Source organism: Nelusetta ayraudi, unplaced genomic scaffold (assembly GCF_046127955.1).
Source record: "Nelusetta ayraudi isolate G7.1 ecotype Tasmania unplaced genomic scaffold, CSIRO-AGI_Nayr_v1 ptg000120l, whole genome shotgun sequence".
NCBI lineage: Eukaryota > Metazoa > Chordata > Actinopteri > Tetraodontiformes > Monacanthidae > Nelusetta > Nelusetta ayraudi.
The window spans coordinates 2,576,683-2,596,925 of NW_027466170.1; the positions used below are offsets into that span (position 1 = coordinate 2,576,683).

The window sequence follows — 20,243 nt, forward strand, 5'->3', positions numbered from 1 at the left end:
TTTCTCAAGTTTAAGGAAACATCATCTGTGGACAGAACATGCATTTAGAGACTATTCGTGAATATTGTAAATACAAAATTGGATGTCTGTGAAGGTTCTCAGTCATCCAAGTCATCTTGAGGTAGAAGGGTTGAGTTAGGGCAACTGGACTTGTTTTGTGATCTTGAAGACGTTTCGCCTCTCATCCACGGGGCTTCTTCAGAACTCAAGTTCACTGAAGTGAACAAGTCCAGTTGCCCTAACTCAACCCGTCTACCACAAAATTGGATATTAACATTTTAGAAATGAAGAAGAGTATTGTTTTCTATGAATGAACCAACCAACCAACCAACCAACCAAACAAACAAACAAACAAACAAACGTTGGCATAACATTGTGTGATGCTAAACTCTGACCACCAGAGGTCAGTACACGACTCTATCGCCTCCGCTTGTGCGCTGCTCGCGTTCGGCCACTGGGAGGCGCTCCCTCCTCTGGTCCTCACCGGGGGTCTGATGGCAGGATGGCGGAGGCAGGGGGACCGGAGTCTGCCGCGGCCCGGTGCCCGGACGAGTCGTCGGACAGCGAACCGGAGCAAGAGCCCGGCACGCCACAGAAACTCATCCGGAAAGTGTCAACGTCCGGCCAGATCCGCAGCAAGGTAAAAATTCTTGAGAAATACTCATTTTTATCTGCAGACACGATCGGTGGTCAGTGTCTGTGTTCATTCAGTGGGGGTGGGCCACACACAGCCCCGAGGTTCATGGCTCTCCGCTTTAGGGGGCAGCGGTACAACTAACTCCATTCTAAAATCCGTGACATTACATTTCAATCTGTTGCTGAGCAAATAAATGTCGTAGTCGCTATAAACTAAATATTTTTACAGAATGCACAGACATCGCTCTGTAATACGGCATGCTCCAGACACCTCAATTATCTTTTGTTTATGTCTTACGTCAGTTTTTACGGCGTTGTTTGACACGTTCCCCTACGTTTCCGTCGTTATGCTCTTTCACTTGGAGCGCTCGGCGAGGCCAAAGTGAAACATGCAAAGAGGATAAATTGAGTAAAATTTCGTGTTGCTTGTTTAGTTTAGACATAGCCGATTTGAAGTCGGTGTCATTCAAAATCTCATAGGTTTTTTTCTTGTTAGTTTTTTATTCGCAGATTCGTAACAGTGGTCTTGTCTTTTTGAAATCTTGGAGTTTTTAGACCGAGTTCTGGTCTGTTACTTTTGCCTGAGTGTAAGCGATAAATGGATGCCAAAACTGAAACCCTTTGCACGACATTTCACTTTACACACTTGAAGTATGAAGCGTTAGATGTTTGTTGGAGTGAAATCCCAATTAAATTATCTGAAAGACTCAACTTAAAACTTGTAGTGCCGCTGTTCAATTTCTTTCGCCGCACCGTTCGTTACACCGCTAACGTCTGAAGTAAAAACAAAGCGACCTTAACTCAAATTTTTTTCCCCACCGAATGCAATTAAACCCAGCATATCTAAATTGGGAAGACTTTGAACGACTGGCAGTGCAGACTCAAGCTAACCCTGCGAGCTACTGCTAGCCTGGAGGGTCTCGAAGTTGAGGCCCGAGCTGAAGCCCCGCCTTTTCTCCCTCCAGCCCACCGAAGCAGGGGGCTTCAGCTCGGTGCGATGCGGACCACTTCTCTGGTAGACAAGAGGGAATGGTAACACCACGATTAAACACCGCCACCGCCGAGTAATGAATGTTTTTCTGTTAGCACAAGACCGCCGTAAAAGACATATAACGGTCCTGACGGAGTTTGCGCAGACAGATGCGCTTAAGTACCGACTCAATTCATTTAAACATCAGCCGAACAGCAGCTGGCCAGAGATCGGGTGTCCAATGCAAAAATTCCTGACTCGGATTAAAACAGAAATCGTTTTTAACTTGAGTGAATACACATTGCATAATATTACTGTGCCTTTCAAATATCTTGGATAGCAGCGTCGCCGGGGAATGAAGTGCCTTTTGCTTTTAGTTTCTTTACGACAGCGGCGGTACATTTTGTTTGTATTGCGTGATTTATGTTTTAAGGGTCAGCGGCGTCGTGTCGCGTTGTTATTTCATCTCATTGCATTGGATGGCAGCGATGGGTTATTTGAGAGTGAGCAGCTGACTGACGTGGATGTCCGAGTCACAGGAAGTGGACTTGGCTGAAGGCCACCGGGTTTCTATTTAAAGCCCGTGTTTTGGGACATTTCACAGTGTGAGACACAAACAGTCAAGAGTTCGTCATGTGGGAAATAACGAGATAGTTCTGCTCGCTCGCTGGGAAGGAAACTCACAACCGGTGCGTTTGGTTCGACGTCCAACTATGGCAGTGAGGAAACCCATTTCTGCCTGAATGGTTGGGCGGGGGGGTAAATTGAGTTTAAACGAATTATATGTCGTAAAACTTGAAACACAATTTTATGTGTTCCAAACCTCTGGAAAGATCAGAAGGAATGAACTGTTTAACCCCACAAGAAACTGTTTCTAAAAATGGAACATTTCTCTTGCCTGCATGAATAATTTTATTTCATTGACAAGAAGGTCACAAAAACAGGACGTCATCGGACTACACTATCTAAAACTCCTTTGCACACAGAGTATAGCTGACAAGTTTTTTTTGTTTTTTTTTTCTTCAGCCTATTCAGTTGTAGTTTTCCCACCTTGATTCATTTCGCACATTAATTTGTAAAACCCACATTTGTGCTTTGAATACATGAGCTCATGTATTGTCACTGGCATCTCTCTAACTTCACTTGTTTTATAACTGAGTCAGTTGATAGAAAAATAAGGCCTGCAGCTGCTGAGGTGAAGCGTTCTCCTGAGTCTTTGTGTATTGATCATGTTTCTCAGTGAACTGCCTGTTGTCGACTTTGTTGCAGGGCGATTATGGTCCGGTGTTCCGAGAAAAGCTGCTGATCATTTTAAGAGTTTGCTCAAAGGGGTCTTTGTTAGCTAATGTGGTCGCAGAGCTACTGATGGCTTGTTGCACTCAATACATCAAGTTGGATCATAGTACCTCCTGAGTCAATAATGTGAATTTAAAAAAAGTGTTTCAAATATAATAATATTAGAAAAAATAAATACGGGAAGAAAAATTGTCAGTGACGTGCCCACTTGTCTGACTGTCTAAAATTCAAATGTAAACACTTGAAAGGGGAAAAATGTCATTCTTGGCTTCTTTGTCCTGCTAATTAAATCCAAAGGTCACTCAAAGTTTATTAAGAATGAATAAAATGGTGATGCTTTGAAAACTAGATTTTTCTGGAATCCGTCCCGGTGATCGTCTGATGGCTTCTGCTCTGCTTTAATGGCTCCCTGATTGCCGGCGTTTGCGTCACAGCCGAAAGGAAATGTCCAGAAATATCCCAACTCAGGCACACACACCACTAATAATGTCTGCCCTTTAGTTTATTTGAACTGGCTGTTCTAGCAACTTGGTCATGTGGCCTTGCTGTATGCGTGTGTGTGTGTGTGTGTGTGTGTGTGTGTGTGTGTGTGTGTGTGTGTGTGTGTGTGTGTGTGTGTGTGTGTGTGTGTGTGTTCAGACTGTGCTGAAAGAAGGGAACCTGATGAAACAGACCAACTCGTTCCAGCGTTGGAAGCGCAGATACTTCAAACTGAGAGGGAGGACTCTGTACTACGCTCAGACTTCTAAGGTGAGTGATGCACGCCAGTGTCGCTCGTGCTGTGCCGGAACACGTCGCGAAGAAATGAGTGTTGTGCGACTGTCCTGAGCGTCTTGTGTGTGTCTCTGCAGTCCATCATCTTTGATGAGGTCGACCTGACCGACGCCAGTGTGGCTGAGTCCAGCACCAAGAACGTCAATAACAGCTTCACTGTGAGTTTCTGCTCATCCTCTACTGCAGAGCTGTCAAACTCAAACACACAGTGGGGACCGAAATGTAAAACTTTGATAATTATTGAAAAAAATCTTCCTCCTGATAGAACAGTGAACCTTTTTATATGGACCCGGACAAGTTTTGCTTCAACACTGAATATGGATCAAGCAAAGCTTAATAGTATACAGTAAATAACTTCATATTGCACACATGCAAAATCAAATTTCAAATAAAGACACACATCTAAATAAATAAAATGAAAATAAAAATCGCATGCCTCTTTGTTGCATTAAGAAAACATTACTTATAGTCTGTTAAAGTAAGTAGTCTGCCAGAATACCAGCAGAGCATTCTGGGTTTTGTAGTATTAGCAGTACATGTGCCCTATAATACCAGAGTGCAGATGATGCAGGCTTTGTGAGAACCAAAGTTAGTTACTTTTACTGTCAGTATATTGCTCAGCACGTAGACTTTATTCCGTGGTGTCCTGTTCTGCTCTTTGTTTGGATGCATCGTCTTAATTTTGGCCATGAATGTTCATGAGGGCAAACACAAATGTCACAATGACAAGTTGTGTGCCACCCCCCACCCTACACACACACACACACACCACCCCCCAGCTGGACCACACATGCTGTGTGTTTGCGAAACCTTTTTTTCTTCTTCCAAAATTAGAAAATTGTCCAAAAATCTAATTAAAATTATATAACAGCTTAAATTCAGTCAAATAAAAGGAACCCAGAGACATACATTTATTGTGGGAAACACTTATTGTAAGATGTGGTTGAAGAATTTAACTAAACAGTTTGTCTTACGTCGGTGAACCTCATCATTTCCTGTAAATGAGGCTGCCGGGTGGTTTCAATGTGTATTTATAGGTTGTGTGTTGATGTGTGTGTGTGTGTGTGTGTGTGTGTGTGTGTGTGAGAGAGTGTCTGTGTGCATGTGTGTATGTCTGTAAAAAGCCCTTTACTTTGTTGGTCTCCCTCTTCCCCATCAAGGGGGTCGGCTTGACGACAGACAGGAAGTGCGTTTGAGTCATACTAGAGGATGTGGGTGTGGCCTAAAGGAGAGAGGGAGGCAGAGAGAGGGGGAGAGTTGAGAGAGAGAGAGAGTGAGTGAGAGAGAGTTGAGCGAGTTGAGCAGCAGCAGCAGCAGCAGCAGCAGCAGCAGCAGCAGACACGATGATCAGATCCAGGTCCGTTCCTGGATCAGCACGTAGAAACCGAGCACAGTGAGAAGACTCGGGACAGTAGCAGACACCTGATTGGTCGGCCTTTGACTGAGGTACGTTTGCCGTCTTGGCTGTGACATCATCTTATTGTAACTAAGGAACAGAGAGGCAGATTTTGCACATGTTTCGCCTTCGGTCAGGTGCTGAATTGAACCGAATTGACTCCTGGATTTTGTCGGCTTGTGACGTTGGATCCAACGCTGACATCAACACGTGATGTCTCATTCTCTGCCGAACCGTCTCAATCTAAAGGCTTCGTTTCTCAGCTTCTGTCCAGGGATGTTTGTGTTCGCTGTAGGTGACGTGGGATTTGCCTCAGTCTATTTTCCTCTCGACACTTTTGGCTGCAGCCCTGCAGTGACTTGCACATACTTACTGCTTGCAGACAGCATGAAAGGGCCTATTCAGAGCTGCTGGCCCGGAGCTCAGTGCCGCTGATGTAATTAAGCCCCCAGCAGACGGAAACAGAAAATGATTTTATTAAAAGAAAAACTGACTAATAGTAAACACACAAGAAGCCTGATTATAGATCTGACTAAGCTGAAAAAGAGGAAACAGGGATAAATGATGACTTCGACAATTATTGTGGATGCCAGCATTTATCACTCATTATAGTATTTGCATTAAGTATACATGAGGTCTATTACTGAGATAATTTAGGGTGACATTGTAATTTATTGTGACGCAAAGCCCCTCCAAAAATGCCCAAATCGATAAAAGCGAAACCTTCATTCACTTAATCGTAAACTGTCACATGGTTAAAATATTTAAAATGAGTATCATGAATTAATTTGATTAAATGTATAAGATCAATTATAAGAATTGCTTTGAGTGATTGGCAGCAGTTGACAACTGGCCACCTTGACACAGATGATCGCGCTCTATTAATGGACAACTTAAAACTCCAAGACTATTTCTAGAAAGAAGTCCTGCCCCCTTAAACGTCACATGTTGACTATGGATCCAAACGTGTGAATAAATCTCTTAAACCGTTTGTCGCATGCTGACGTCAGGCTGCTTGACAGTTTAAGGAACAGAGTCCAGGCCCCGGAACGTTTCCAAACATGTCGCTCCTCTCCTGAACGAGCTGATGAATGAAGGACGCCGCCCGACCTTCACCCGTTCAGATGAATGAAGCAGTTGTATTGCCAGTGAATTGTACTTTGGCTCCCTTACTGTTGTGAGGCTGAGGGGACACCGTTGTTCTCTGTAAAGTGCTGACGGTGGCTACGTTTCCATGACTCCTGGAATTGCTCGAAACCTAAATATCGCAATAAAAACTGGTAATGGAAACGGCTAAACTCGGAAAAACCTCTCAAATATGGCTAAGAGCTCATGAGATGGTTTTTCAAATGTATCCATACAGAGCTATATCGCAAAAGTGTCACGGAAACACTTTTTTTTTTCTCGCATTTACACGTCAGCAGACGTGATGTACAGGGTCACGTGACCAGTTCACTTCAAGGGAAAATGGCGTGTTATGTTTAGACGGAGGAGGAGGCAAAATATTTTTTACCAGTCATCAAAAAGAAAAACATAACGACCACTCTTGACAGCAAACAAACGTAAACAAACAAAAGCAAACATAATTCTCGTAAAGTCTTGCGGGACAAAGATTTCATGAGAATTACGGCTTATGCGCTTCACAGCATTCAGTGGAAACACCTGCAAATCGCAATTTTACTTTGTCGAAATTTTTAGAAATATCGCTTTTATTTTGCGAAAAACTGGACTCGAAACGCAGCTGGAGTGTGATGAGAATCCCCATCAGACCATGTAGCCTGAGTCTGTCTCCGTCCTCAGTCTGTCCTCACCAGCAGGAGCTGATAAAGACGATCCCATGAGGAAGATGAGCTTGAAATTAGACCGACCAGTGTGATTGTCACATGGTCTCTGCAGTATTTACACGTCCCCCCGCTCTGTGTTTTAGAACGCCAGACCTTCCACATCTTTTATCGCAACATTCCCAATGTGTTCGGTCAGGTTCTCTTCAGGCAGGACTAATTCACTGTTCGGGTCAAAAGGTCATCCCCGAGGATGTCTTTGGACAGTAGCTGCATTTCCATTACAGTTTTTTGCAAAAATGAAAACACGACAGTCAAGACAAGTCCATTTGCGATATGCAGGTGTTTCCATTGAATGGTGTGAAGCACATAAGCCGTAATTCATGTCAAATCTCGTCCCGCAAGATTTTACGAGTTTGCTGTCAAGAATGGTTATGTTTTTCTTTTTGATGACTTGTAAAAAATATTCCGTCTCCTCCTCTGTCCAAACATAACGCGCCATTTTCACTTGAAATGAACTGGTCACGTGACCCTGTACATCATCACGTCTGCTGACGTGTACATGCGAAAAAAGTCTTTCCATGACTGTAAAACCGCCTCATGAGGGGCGTCAAAACCTTTTGGCCATATTTGAGAGGTTTTTCCAAGTATTTCCAGATTTAGATTTTGCACAATTCCAGGGGTAATGGAAACACAGCCAGTGTCTCATCGATCAGGAGCTCTTCCGTCCCTGGTTTCTGACACCTTTTTTATTTCTTTAATCTCATGAAAAATTTCCATCTGGATCTCCTCACTCGGATGATGTTATCTTGGAAGTCTGACGGTCGGCGTCTCTTCACTCACAGTTTCATCCATCTCAACATCTTCTGTCCACGAGTCTCCTTCTGTCTTCTCCATGTTCTGGACTTGCTTCATTACTTGACGTTGTCCTCGGTGACGGTCCTATTCTATCTGGTATGTTTGTGTTTCCACGGTGGGGTTGTTCAGTGCTGCTACACTGGGGGACCTGCAGGGAGCCGGGTTGTTGTGGTTAAAAACGACAAAACCTTTATCCCTAAAATGTTGCTTGTTAGCTTTTGCTGTGCTGTATCTTGTAGGACGGCACATCTGATGTCAGATGCTGTCCTTATTCTGGTCACCTTTGTTGTCAGCACCTTCTCGGACAGGATATCTTCTTTCAGAACATGTTCTATTTTTAAACAGACTTTTTAGCCATTATGTACAACGTGTGTGTGTGTGGCAACTGAACAGCTGAACAGGAAGTGGAAATGCACACGCGCCTCTGGAGATCATGGCTACGCACTTCACACAATGCTGTTGATTGTTCATTCACAACTCCCTTTACACACTTAAAACTCAAACACGCACACACACACACACACATTTACGCACACACTCGCACACACAAACTCCTGCTGTGGGATAATGTATGTTTTTTAAATCCTGAGAACAATGGACCCGTAAAGCTGCAGCTGTGTTTGATGTAGGATAAGCAGGAAACACTGTGGCACACACACCATCTTCACCTGTGTTTGTGTTGTGCCTGTGTTTGTGTGTTTAGGTGATCACCCCCTGCAGACGCCTGATTCTGTGCGCGGACAACAGGAAGGAGATGGAGGAGTGGATGGCGGCTCTGCGCAGCGTCCAGAACAGACAGAACTATGAGGTCTGAATCACTGCGTGAGCCCCAGTGTGAGTCCCAGTGTGAGTCCCAGTGCGAGCTGCTGACGCTGGCGTCTGTCTGTCTGTCTTTCCCCCAGTCCACCCAGTACAGCATGGACCATTTCAGCGGAATGCACAACTGGTACGCCTGCTCTCACGCCAGGCCCACGTACTGCAACGTCTGCAGAGAGGCGCTGTCAGGAGTGACGTCACACGGCCTGTCTTGCGAAGGTACGCGCACGCGCGCACGCGCGCACACACGCACACACGCACACACACGCACACACGCACACACACACACACACACACACACTAACAGTAACACTCACTCACTGTGTTTGTATGGACTTTAGATCATTTTTTCTCAACAAAAAACAAGAACAAAACTAAAAAGGCAATACTCACGAGCACGGCTTACTTATTTGTATACTCAGCAGCAACAGCATCAAAACAAACAGAACTATTTTTTTTTACAAGTAATCAAGTCATCAAAGAGAAAAATGTAACAACCATTCTTGACGGCAAACAAACGTAAACAAACAAAAGCAATCATTTTTGAATGAGAGAAACCTTCAAAGTGCATCGAGCTCTGCACCAAACGAAGCTCACAGGATGCTGGTTGCTGTAAATGCTGTGAGTTTTCTCCCGTGGCTGCTTTAAAACGAGTAAACATCACAGGCACCTGCTGTGCAAGTAAGTATAGTAATCAGAAACCAGCTTATCGAGTATTGTGTTTACAGGGATATGAGTATCCAGGCTTCTTTGTCTGCATGTAAACACCGCTCCCTGATTATAATCAGAAAGCGGGACGATGTTCATCACCAGGATATTAAAATCCATGTGAACGTTGTCAAAATCAAACACTTGCCTTGTTAAGATTCTCGTCCTCATCCTGTGCGTTTTTGCACCCGTGTCTGTGTCAGTGTGTAAGTTCAAGGCTCACAAGCGCTGCGCTGTCCGAGCCAACAACAACTGCAAATGGACCACGCTGGCCTCCATCGGGAAGGACATCATTGAGGATGAAGACGGGGTGAGACACGAGTGAACATTCCCGGCGCTCTCGCTGCAGCGGCGGCGACGACGTCAGCTGACTTTTCCCCCTCCCCCAGGTGTCGATGCCTCACCAGTGGCTGGAGGGGAACCTGCCCGTCTCGGCGAAATGTCACGTCTGCGACAAGACGTGTGGCAGCGTCCTCCGTCTGCAAGACTGGAGGTGTCTGTGGTGCAAGGCCATGGTGAGTTCAAGTCCCTCTGGTTGCTTCTTTTTTTGCCTATAGTGAACAATCCAGAACAACAGTGAACAACAGAGATGATTTCCGGTGTGCAGGCTGTCTGTCTCACAGTGTCTCTCTGTGTTGCAGGTGCACTCAGGCTGCAAGGAGCAGCTCTCCTCCAAGTGTCCTCTTGGTCAGTGTAAAGTTTCTGTCATCCCCCCGACGGCACTCAACAGCATCGACTCAGATGGTGAGAACAGCACGAACCACTGTGCTCACGCCCAAAGTTCAAGCTTGTCGAAATGAAAGTTTGGAGTTGATTTTTCTGCCTGCGTCTGAAGGTTTCTGGAAGGCGTCCTGCCCTCCGTCCTGCACCAGCCCTCTGCTGGTGTTTGTCAACTCCAAGAGCGGAGACAATCAGGGGGTCAAGTTCCTGCGACGCTTCAAGCAGTTGCTGAACCCGGCGCAGGTGTTTGACCTGATGAACGGTGGCCCACACCTGGGGTGAGAAGCCAATTGTCAAATTGCCACTAATGGACCAACACAGAGGTTGAATTGATCCAACGGTGTGTTCCTCTGTCAGCCTGCGTCTGTTCCAGAAGTTCGACACCTTCAGGATCCTGGTGTGCGGAGGTGACGGCAGCGTCGGCTGGGTTCTGTCTGAGATCGACGCTCTCACGCTGCACAAACAGGTGAAGACCACTGACCTGAAGGCAGAGCACAGCTGCTGCAACAGACTGAAACCAACCGTTTTGCCTTGTTGCTGCAGTGTCAGCTGGGAGTTCTTCCTCTGGGCACCGGGAACGACCTGGCCAGGGTCCTGGGCTGGGGGTCCGCCTGTGACGATGACGCTCAGCTGCCACAGATTCTGGAGAAGCTGGAGAGAGCCAGCACCAAGATGTTGGACAGGTAGCTGAACCGGGTGGTTGCTGCTGGACTGGTAACAGCCAGGTCCCCAGAGTCCAAGATGAAGGCCCATTCATTTCAATGAAGTTGCTCACCCAGCACATACGCCGAAAACGTTTTTGACTTCCGCATTAATGGGCCCATAGAGCATGCGCAGTTGTGTCACTTCCCATCATGCCTCTGTAACTCACATGATCTATTTGGCCGTTCAGAACAATTCTGTAGAACGTCAGGAAAAGGCTTTCCTTTTTGTATTGTGGTCTATGGGAATCCCAAGGGATTTTTTTGCTGCAGTACCTCGAATAGTCACTGGTAACAGCAGGGTTGTGATTTCCTGCCGCAGGTGGAGCATCATGGTCTACGAGACCAAGATCCCTCGGCAGCACTCGGCCTCCACGGTGACAGAGGACTGCAGCGATGACTCTGAGGTAACGTTAGGCAAATCTTCTGGGGGGGAGCAATGCTGCAACCTCCAGCTGCCAACAGCGCTGACTGCGACCTTCTCTGGTCCAGGTTCAGCAGATCCTGACGTACGAAGACTCTGTGGCCGCTCACCTGTCCAAGATCCTGACCTCAGACCAGCACTCGGTGGTCATCTCCTCGGCCAAGTGAGACTCTCATCCTAACTGCCTCTCTTTTTATGTAGGCCGTTCTTGTTGTGGTCATGAACGTGTGCTCGTACTGTCAGGGTTCTGTGCGAGACCGTGAAGGACTTTGTGGCCCGTGTTGGGAAAGCCTACGAGAAGAACACAGAGAGCTCAGAGGAATCTGAGGCGATGGCCAAGAAGGTGCGTTTATTTCATACATCACACCGACTGAAAATCACTGCTTTAAAATACATCTTCGAATTGAGATTCATCATCATGAACAGTGACTGATATTGATGAACCCCTAGTCTGATTTTTGCATTATATAACCTTAAAACCATCACCTACTCTGTCGTGATCAGCTGAGATTGACTAACACCGTTAAATGCGTCAACGGAACGAATCCCAGCTTTGTTTCCTGACATGGAACTTGAAATGTTGTTTGCTCAGCCTGACTTTGTTCCCGGCTTGAAATTCTCGACACAAATCAAATAAACTGATTCACAGATTAGATTTGATGCGGAAAAAAGAAGCAGGGGACAGGGTCTTCCGGACAAAGGTCTTATTTTGGTGCTTTTTTCTCTTTATGGGACATAAATCAATACACACTGCCCGTCGATCTAGAAACACAACGTTCCCCCGCTCAGGATAAGCGAGCGCTGCAGAAACGACTCTTTGGATTGGTCTAGGAATTGAGCGCGTTGAATAACGACGGCGGCTCCCTTGCTTGTGTGTCAGTGCGGCGTGCTGAAGGAGAAGCTGGACTCTCTGCTGAAGACCCTGAACGAGGAGTCTCAGGCCTCCACCGTGCCCCACTCCACCCCTCCCCCGACCATCGCCGAGGAGCAGGAGGAGGCCGACGGGGTGCCCACGCAGACCACCACTCCGTCCCCGCAGCCCCTGCCGTCTCTCCTCCATCACCCCCCCCACCACGGCCCCTGCTCGCCGCGCGCCGCCTCGCCGCCCGCCACCGCCATCTTCAAACCCCGAGAGCAGCTCATGCTGCGAGCCAACAGCCTGAAGAAAGCCATCAGGCAGATCATCGAGCACACGGAGAAAGGTGGGGTTGCTCAGAGGGAGGGAGGGAGGGAGGGAGTGCGGCAGGGACGCAGCTCGCCGTGGTAGTAAAACCTCATGTGTGTGTGTGTGTGTGTGTGTGTGTGTGTGTTTGACCTGCAGCCGTGGACGAGCAGAACGCTCAGACCCAGCAGCAGCTCTTCCCTCTGAACCGCGACGATGAGGAGGAAGGCCTGGTGGAGGAGGAAGAGGAAGAGGAGACAGAGGCGGACAAGATGTCCCTGCAGTCATCCTACAGTGTCAAACAACGCAACCCCCGCAGAGGTCAGTGGCCGTCCTGATCCGCTCCTGGCCTCATGATCCTAACACACAGGCAGCAAATTTCCACGGAGCGAAAAAGCGGCTGTTATTTTTTTTGCTCTTGTGTTGAATTTTGCGGAGGTGAAAAGGCGGACCGGCTTGACCTCTGACCAGTCAAAATGATGTTGATTATGGTAATTTGTGCTCTCCCTCTGCAAACGTGGAGCCAGTTGAGGAAGCAGTCCTTCAAATTGTCTGACAAACATTCTAAATTACCGGCAAAATTTCACTGGTATAAAATCTGAGCTCCTGGTTGGTCGTGTTGAACTCAGCCGTCTCCTCTCTCAAGAACAATATTGGGTGTAAACAAAGACTTCTATTCTTTTTCTTTTTCTTTTTTAATCCAACCATCACCAGGACATCATCACTCGAGGATGTAGTTGACTTCATCGTTTCTCCTTTGGCAAAAGAAAGAGCACCAAAATGTATTCACTTAGTGAATTTTATACGCATATTTGCCTCCTACTATTTGTGTACAGGAAAAATTTGCATTTTTGCGTCAATAATATGCGTCACTTCACCTATTGCCCAGTGTGTAAAGACCTTCACACCTGCGTGGTTGAGAGCACGTGGTGGCCGATTGGCCGACCGACGGATCCATTCAAGGCGCTCACGCGTTCATTTTTCTGTGTCTGTAGTCAATAAAACGCCGTGCGAGAAGCTGATCAGCAAAGGCAACTTGTCGCTGGGCAGCTCGGCATCACTTCCTGTTCAGACAGGAAGTAGGGACAACATGCCCATGCTCAACACAAAGTTCCTTTACCCTGGTAAGAAGCACTGACAGACTGAACGGGAATGGAAATGTCTCTGTGACAGTGGTCTGGTGTTTACCTCAATGTGTGTGTGTGTGTGTGTGTGTGTGTGTGTGTGTGTGTGTGTGTGTGTGTGTGTGTGTGTGTGTGTGTGTGTGTGTGTGTGTGTGTGTGTGTGCTCACCTAAGGTCTCAGAGGTATTTCAGGTTCCCTCTCCAGCAGCTCAGTGATCAGCCGACTCTTGGTGAACGCCGACCCCTTTAACTGCGACCCTGACAACATGTAAGTCCCACTGACTGATATTTAAAGTCCCTCACGAGTAAAACTTGCACCCTGGTCATTCAACTGCAGCAACAAGTGGTTGAGTTATGTTGTATGTGTGTGTTGTAGGGACTGCTACACGGAGAAATGCGTCATGAACAACTACTTCGGAATTGGACTTGATGCCAAAATCTCTTTGGACTTTAACAACAAGAGAGACGAGCATCCGGAGAAGTGCAGGTATGCAAGCAAACGCCTCCTAAATGTTCACTAACTGTAACTGTGTCAAAACTGTTGTGTGGTTTCACTTGGAAAAGATTGATTCAGTGTTGATCAGTAGTTTGCTAATGCAAGTTTGGTATGGAACACGTGAGCAAAGATTTTTTTTTGTGATTGTGTGTTTAGGAGTCGCACTAAGAACATGATGTGGTACGGAGTCCTGGGAACTAAAGAGGTGCTGCACAGAACCTACAAGAACCTGGAGCAGAGGGTTCTCCTGGAGGTGAGACTAACAGAAGCCCAGTGCACTCCTGTCGTCTTCGTCTCTGCGTTCTGCTTTACCAACGTCACCTACGTTGTGATTGGTTGCCAGTGCGACGGGCGGCCGATCCCTCTGCCCAGCCTGCAGGGCATCGCTGTGCTGAACATCCCCAGCTACGGAGGAGGAACCAACTTCTGGGGTGGCACTAAAGAGGATGAGGTGAGCACCAAACATGTTGCTGACTCCCTTTTATTCATGTTGCTGTGCTGATCTAACGCTCCTCTGTCTGTCTGTCTGTCTGTCTGTCTGTCTGTCTGCCTCCTGCCAGACCTTCACAGCGCCGTCCTTTGACGATAAGATCCTGGAGGTGGTGGCCGTGTTTGGTGGTATACAGATGGCCGTGTCTCGAGTCATTAACCTGCAGCACCACCGCATTGCACAGGTGAACCCGTCTGTCCGCTAAGCCGTCACTCAGTACTAAATATCGCAATAAAAAACAGCTAAACTTGGAAAAACCTCTCAAATGTGGCCCAAAACTTTTCACGCTCTCATGAGGTGGTTTTTCAGACGTATCGGCGGACGTGACGTACGGGGTCATGTGACCAGTTCACTTCAAGTGAAAATGGCGCGTTATGTTTGGAACGGAAACACCTGTAAATTGCAATTGTACTCGTCAAAATTTTAGAAATATTTTATTTTATTTTGCCAAAAAACTGTAATGGAAGCGCAGCTACTGTCCCTCCGCTGTCTGCTCGGGCGGGTGTGTGACCCCGTTCTGTCTCTCTGCCTCAGTGTCGCACGGTGAAGATCACCATCCTGGGCGACGAGGGAGTCCCCGTGCAGGTGGACGGCGAGGCCTGGATCCAGCCGCCGGGTTACATCAAGATCATCCACAAGAACCGGACGCAGACGCTGACGCGGGACAGAGTGAGTCCTGAGCCCTGAGTGCTGGGACACAGTTTCAGTGTCCTGCAGGAGACGTGTGGCTGAGACATGTTTCCGTGTGTGTGTGTGTGTGTGTGTGTGTGTGTGTGTGTTCCAGGCGTTTGAGAGCACCCTGAAGTCGTGGGAGGACAAACAGAAATGCGAGTTCCCGCGGACCCCGCAGGCCCAGACCTCCCTGTCCTCGCAGCCGGAGGTCGTCTCCGAGGACGAGGCCCAACTCATCAGTGACTTCGGTCAGGCAGCAGGAGCTCTCATACACAGGTGAGTGGTTCATGAGCAACAGGTTGGAGTAAACCGCTGTGACGCACGAATCAATCGACACAATCCCAACATCCTGTCTGCGTTTCAGCATTCGAGAAGTGGCCCAGTCTCACCACAGTCTGGAGCAGGAACTGGCCCATGCGGTCAATGCCAGCTCCAAGGCCATGGACGTGGTCTACGCCAACTCCAAGAGCTCTGGGGTGAGAAATGCCCACTGAGGCCGGTCCTGATCTTTAAAGGTCCAGTGTGTAAAGTCTGGCTTGATTTATGGTTTTTATACTGGTAAAAGTTGAACATACAGCCCATAAATACTTTAACGAAAGTGTATACTCGCAGTACAATAAAATCAGTGTGGTTTTCCTACCCTTAAAATGGTTCTCATATGTATGTAGATAAGAATATACATAGAGAAACACAGGTCTTGCTCCTTTTTAGCTGCAATCTTTTTTAAAGAAGCCTGCCTGGCCTGTGGCCTAAATACAAAATGCACCTCAGACGGGCTTCCTAAAACACTGGGCTTCCTTTCAAAATGTTGCACACTGGACCTTTTAATGTTACACATGCGGCTTTTGTCTCTGCGTCTTTACTTACTTGACGCTTCCATCTGCCCCTCCAGCCTCTGAGCCGCAGCGCCGTGTCTCAAATGGTGGTGAACGTGAAGGTTCTGGTGTGAGACGGAGCTGCTGCTGGCTGGGAAGATGTCCATGGTGAGCTCCGCCTCCGACTACACTTGGCTAAAAATATCATTATTATTTAGAACATGGGGGGGGGGGGGGTCAAACTCAGTTGACCACTAGAGGGAGCTGTGCAAATCAAAGTGACAAATCAAACCCCTTGTGACATAACATCAGTAAGTGATTGGTTGTCTGATCAGCTGTGTGTGTGTGTGTGTGTGTGTGTGTGTGTGTGTGTGTGTGTGTGTGTGTGTGTGTGTGTGTGTGAGCAGCAGCTGGACCCTCCCCAGCAGGAGCAGCTGAACGCGGCTCTCGGCTCGGTGGCTCAGCAGCTCCGGCGGCTGACTGACGTCTCCTGGCTGTGCGCCGTCATCGAGCCGTCAGACCAAGAGGTAAACTGCTGCTCAGTGCCGACCGAGTAACGCTGGTGAATCACAGAGGCCCTCTACAGGTCAGGACCTGCTTGACGGCGACTGACGGTGAAAGCCTGTTTTTGATCCGTCCGTCTTGGCCGTGTGTCTTTAGGGAACTCTGACTGATTTCTCAAAGCGAAGCCGCAGTGCAAAATTCCGTCTGGTCCCGAAGTTCAAGAAAGATAAAAACAACAAGAACAAGGAGACGTGTGCGACTCTGTCTCTGCCAGGTAGCTTGTCTCTCTCTCTGTCCCCGCTGGATGACATCTCATGTCTCTCGTCTCTTTCTGCTCACGGTTGGATTTTTTTCTGATTTCGGTGGAAGTTTTTCCGGGTCTTTGAAACACTTCCTTTCTGTCCGATCCACTTCCTGTCGGTGTCATAGTTCAACAGTGGGGCACTGACGAGGTGGGGGCGTGGCTGGACTTTCTGTGTCTCACTGAATACAAGGACATCTTCATCGGCCATGACGTCCGTGGCGCTGAGCTCATTCATCTGGAGAGGAGGGACCTGAAGGTATCACTGCTGTTAGCTCTGATGCTAACTGCTAGCAGTTTATATGTATGAGAACCGCTCTATTGGTTAGAAAACCAAAATACTTTTGTTGTACTACGGTTATACACTTTTATTAATGCATTTATGGACTGTATATTCAGCTGTCACCAATATTCCACACTGGACCTTAAAGGAGGAGTAGATGATGGTGTTGGGACGGACCACTCCTTCTGTCAGTCATGTGTGTGCGGACGTGTGTGTGTTTGTGCGTGTGCAGGACCTGGGAGTGACCAAAGTGGGCCACATGAAGAGGATCCTGCAGGGCATCAGAGAGCTCAACAGGAACAGCAGCGCCAGCGAGGCCTGAGCACAGCCAGGTGATGAGACTCCGCTGATCTCACTGTGTCAGTAACTGACGGGGATGCAGTCATTGAAATCACAGTGTCACACCTCTGCAACAAGTGCATCCGAGCTGCCTGCAGTTCATCGGTTGTCTCGAGGAGCTTCACCTCCTGTTGCACTGAACAAAATGCAAACTATTTAACCTAATTAGCATCTCTGTGTTAGCGCTCTAGCTCGGAGTCACTGTTTCACAGTGTGTGACGACGGCTTCCTCATGTCTCTCTCTCTCTCTCTCTCTCTCTCTCTCTCTCTCTCTCTCTGCAGCTGTCTGCCCTCCTCCCTGCTCTGCTGCCTCGGACCTGCTGAACCCTGGACCAGCAGCTCTTACTGAACCTGGACCAATCAGATCAGACCCCACGTGCCTTGTCGTCACAGCCAGCGACTCATCACACAGAGACTCACAACCAGACACTTGGACCGCCTGCTCTCTGATCTGGGAGGCTCGGGGGTCATGGCACTCGCTTGTTTTCTGCTGAATCGCTGCTGAATCTGCCAATTGCATTTTTATTGGATTTTTTTCTGAAATGACAGCCGGAGCTGCTGTTCTTCTCTCAGCTGCTGATAAAACACAGTCGGTGCTGTGGGACGGGTTCAGGTCAAACTGTTGAAATGTAAAAGGACTCCAGTCCGGTGCGACTGGAAGGACTCATTCCTGCCAATGAAACGATCCCACTTATCAGAACCTCCTCTGGTCCGAGAACCGTTGGACCAGGACGCAGCAGAACCCTTTAAAGAGTCCTTTAAGTGTCATAACAGAAACATTATTTTTGAACTTTCAATAGAGGACGATGTTTGACAGAACCCTTGGTGCCTCTTTCCCTTTATTGCCACTTCAAGTTTGGGTTTGTACTGAAGGTCCTTCAACGCACCTGAAGGATCTGCGGCTCTTTCACGGCTGCAGCGGCGATGACGTCGTAGTGGACTGAGTGATTGATCTGTAATTAATGACCGATCAGCTGCAAGTGGAAGTTTCCCATGATGCCTTTGGTCCGTCTTTACTGATTTTTTTTTTTTTTTTTTTCTTTCTTAACAAGCAGCTTCTGTCAGCGTGTGCACTTCCTGTTCACATTCACTTCTTTGCCGTTTTCTCCAAGGGCCTTCAGAGATTACAGACACTCTGGGGGAAAAAGGAGAAGCTCTGCGTCGCAGTGCAACAAACAGGTTTTGTTACGACCAATATTGTTACAAAATGGTGTGGCAGCATTTTTCCTCATTTTTTTTTTGAACTTGAACTGTCGAATCCCAAGAAGTTTGGGATTTTGGGATGTTTCGTCGACGCATCATCTTGACCTTCGACACAGACGTGATTTACCTCGTGACTTTTCTCTCGGATCCACTTCGCCGCTGACAAACATGCTGTTGTCGTCGTCGTCGTGCCTGCAGTCACTGCTGTTATATAGTGTCACTTTGTTGATATCTGTGCGTCCACGACACCCTCACGCCCCTTTTTGCCCACAGTGAAGATGGCCGCCGGGCTGCCCGACTTGATACCTGCGGTTGTAAAAAAACCTGCACCCAGCCACTAGGGGGCCACGCAGGCTCATTGCAGCCGTCTTTCGACAGAGTCGCTGATCTCCTGGCGTCATATCAAAGTTGTGCGCTTGCGTCACCATTATCGACTCGCACACTGTGGATCACAATCATCCTGCTGGCTGTAGTTTTAATATTTACATAAGTTGAGATGTAAAAGTTTTATTTTGTAGTTTTTTCTGCTTATAAGTGTTAGTACTAATGTTTGTTAGCCCTGTGTCCTCATTTTGAAATGGAATTGTCCAGCAGCTGGTGTTACTGGGGAGTGAGTGCCTTTCTCGAAACTGATATCACTCCCCTCCTGTGCCCCTCCCCCACCCACCCATCCATCCATCCATCCATCCATCCATCCTGTGTATTTATTGGCTAATTTATGCAGTAATCACAAATACTGTATGCTCTCATACCTCTGTTTGTACATACGCCCCCTGCAGGGCGGTCAATGTAAATACATTGTGTTGCGTACAGAGAGACGTCAGTGAGAAATAAATGTCTCATCTGTCTGTCTGGGCTTTTGTTTTGTTTTGTTTTTTTTTTTGTCTTTTTATTGCTCGCTGCTTCCTTTTGCCACCTGCCGGGATGAAATGATTTTGAGTCGGTGCGACTGAGGAAACGTTAACTAGCGAGCTCCGCCGTAGTTCATGTAGTCGAAACTGCAACTTGAAGGCCAGACACCAAAGATCTCATATTACTGCAAATCAGCATTAATATTTAGGCCATACGTTTAATCTCTCCAGCTGTTTCTCCTCAACTGTAAAGTACATACTATGCGGCGGGGTCAGTGATTGGTGGATTAATAGACCACGACCTTTTTCACTTTATGTGTCACCACTTAATTCACACATATTGTGTGAGGGATTTCATCCAAAACGTGGCGATAAACCCGTCGATTTCTAGCCTCTGCCCAGGAAGTGAAGAGCGATGCAGCAAACCACACGCGCTACTGCAGAAATGTTCACAGCTCTCAGATGCCGGATGGAGGAGTGGTGGTTGTTGTCTCTGAAAGAGTGCGTGAGGTTTGTCAGAAAGCCACAACCAGCCCACGAACACAGTAGTTTTACAAGTTTCCCCTGGTGGAAAAAGTTCTGCTTGTTTTGAGTGTCAGATGAACACAGACACACACAAAGCTATTTTGGTTTTCAGAATAAAGCCTATTTTTGGAGGGGTGGCATTTTATTATGATTACAATCTGAGTGGGTTCTGTTGACAGAAAAACATTTTGTGATAAAAATGTAAATGTACTGAAGTTCACCTTTGAAGTGTTTCAAATTCTAGCTTTTTACTTTTCATTCCATTGTATTTTTGGACCAAGTTGACTTCTGCAGCTGTTTGAAATTAAATGTATGTCTTATGTACAAGTTGTTTTTAAAGTCAAATCTTTTCTTTCTTAACTCGCTGTGCTCGGAAAGCTTTAAACTCAAGTACATTTT

General features: G+C 47.2%; 1 protein-coding gene across 1 annotated transcript; it reads left to right on the forward strand.

Moving 5' to 3' along the window:
• The first annotated feature begins 480 nt into the window (after positions 1–480).
• On the forward strand, positions 481–19,316 carry dgkd (diacylglycerol kinase delta). Its single transcript, XM_076049939.1, is given in 32 exon segments — positions 481–640; positions 3,542–3,652; positions 3,754–3,834; positions 8,415–8,519; positions 8,614–8,746; positions 9,439–9,545; positions 9,625–9,750; positions 9,877–9,979; positions 10,071–10,233; positions 10,313–10,421; positions 10,499–10,638; positions 10,979–11,063; positions 11,149–11,243; positions 11,324–11,423; positions 11,961–12,282; positions 12,402–12,563; positions 13,238–13,366; positions 13,558–13,633; positions 13,742–13,852; positions 14,018–14,114; positions 14,205–14,312; positions 14,422–14,535; positions 14,886–15,020; positions 15,136–15,299; positions 15,388–15,499; positions 15,916–15,968; positions 15,970–16,006; positions 16,246–16,365; positions 16,499–16,616; positions 16,772–16,902; positions 17,159–17,258; positions 17,548–19,316. Coding segments are annotated over 31 exon segments (3,675 nt in total). The 5' UTR covers positions 481–502; the 3' UTR covers positions 17,249–17,258; positions 17,548–19,316.
• Positions 19,317–20,243: the final 927 nt, after the last annotated feature.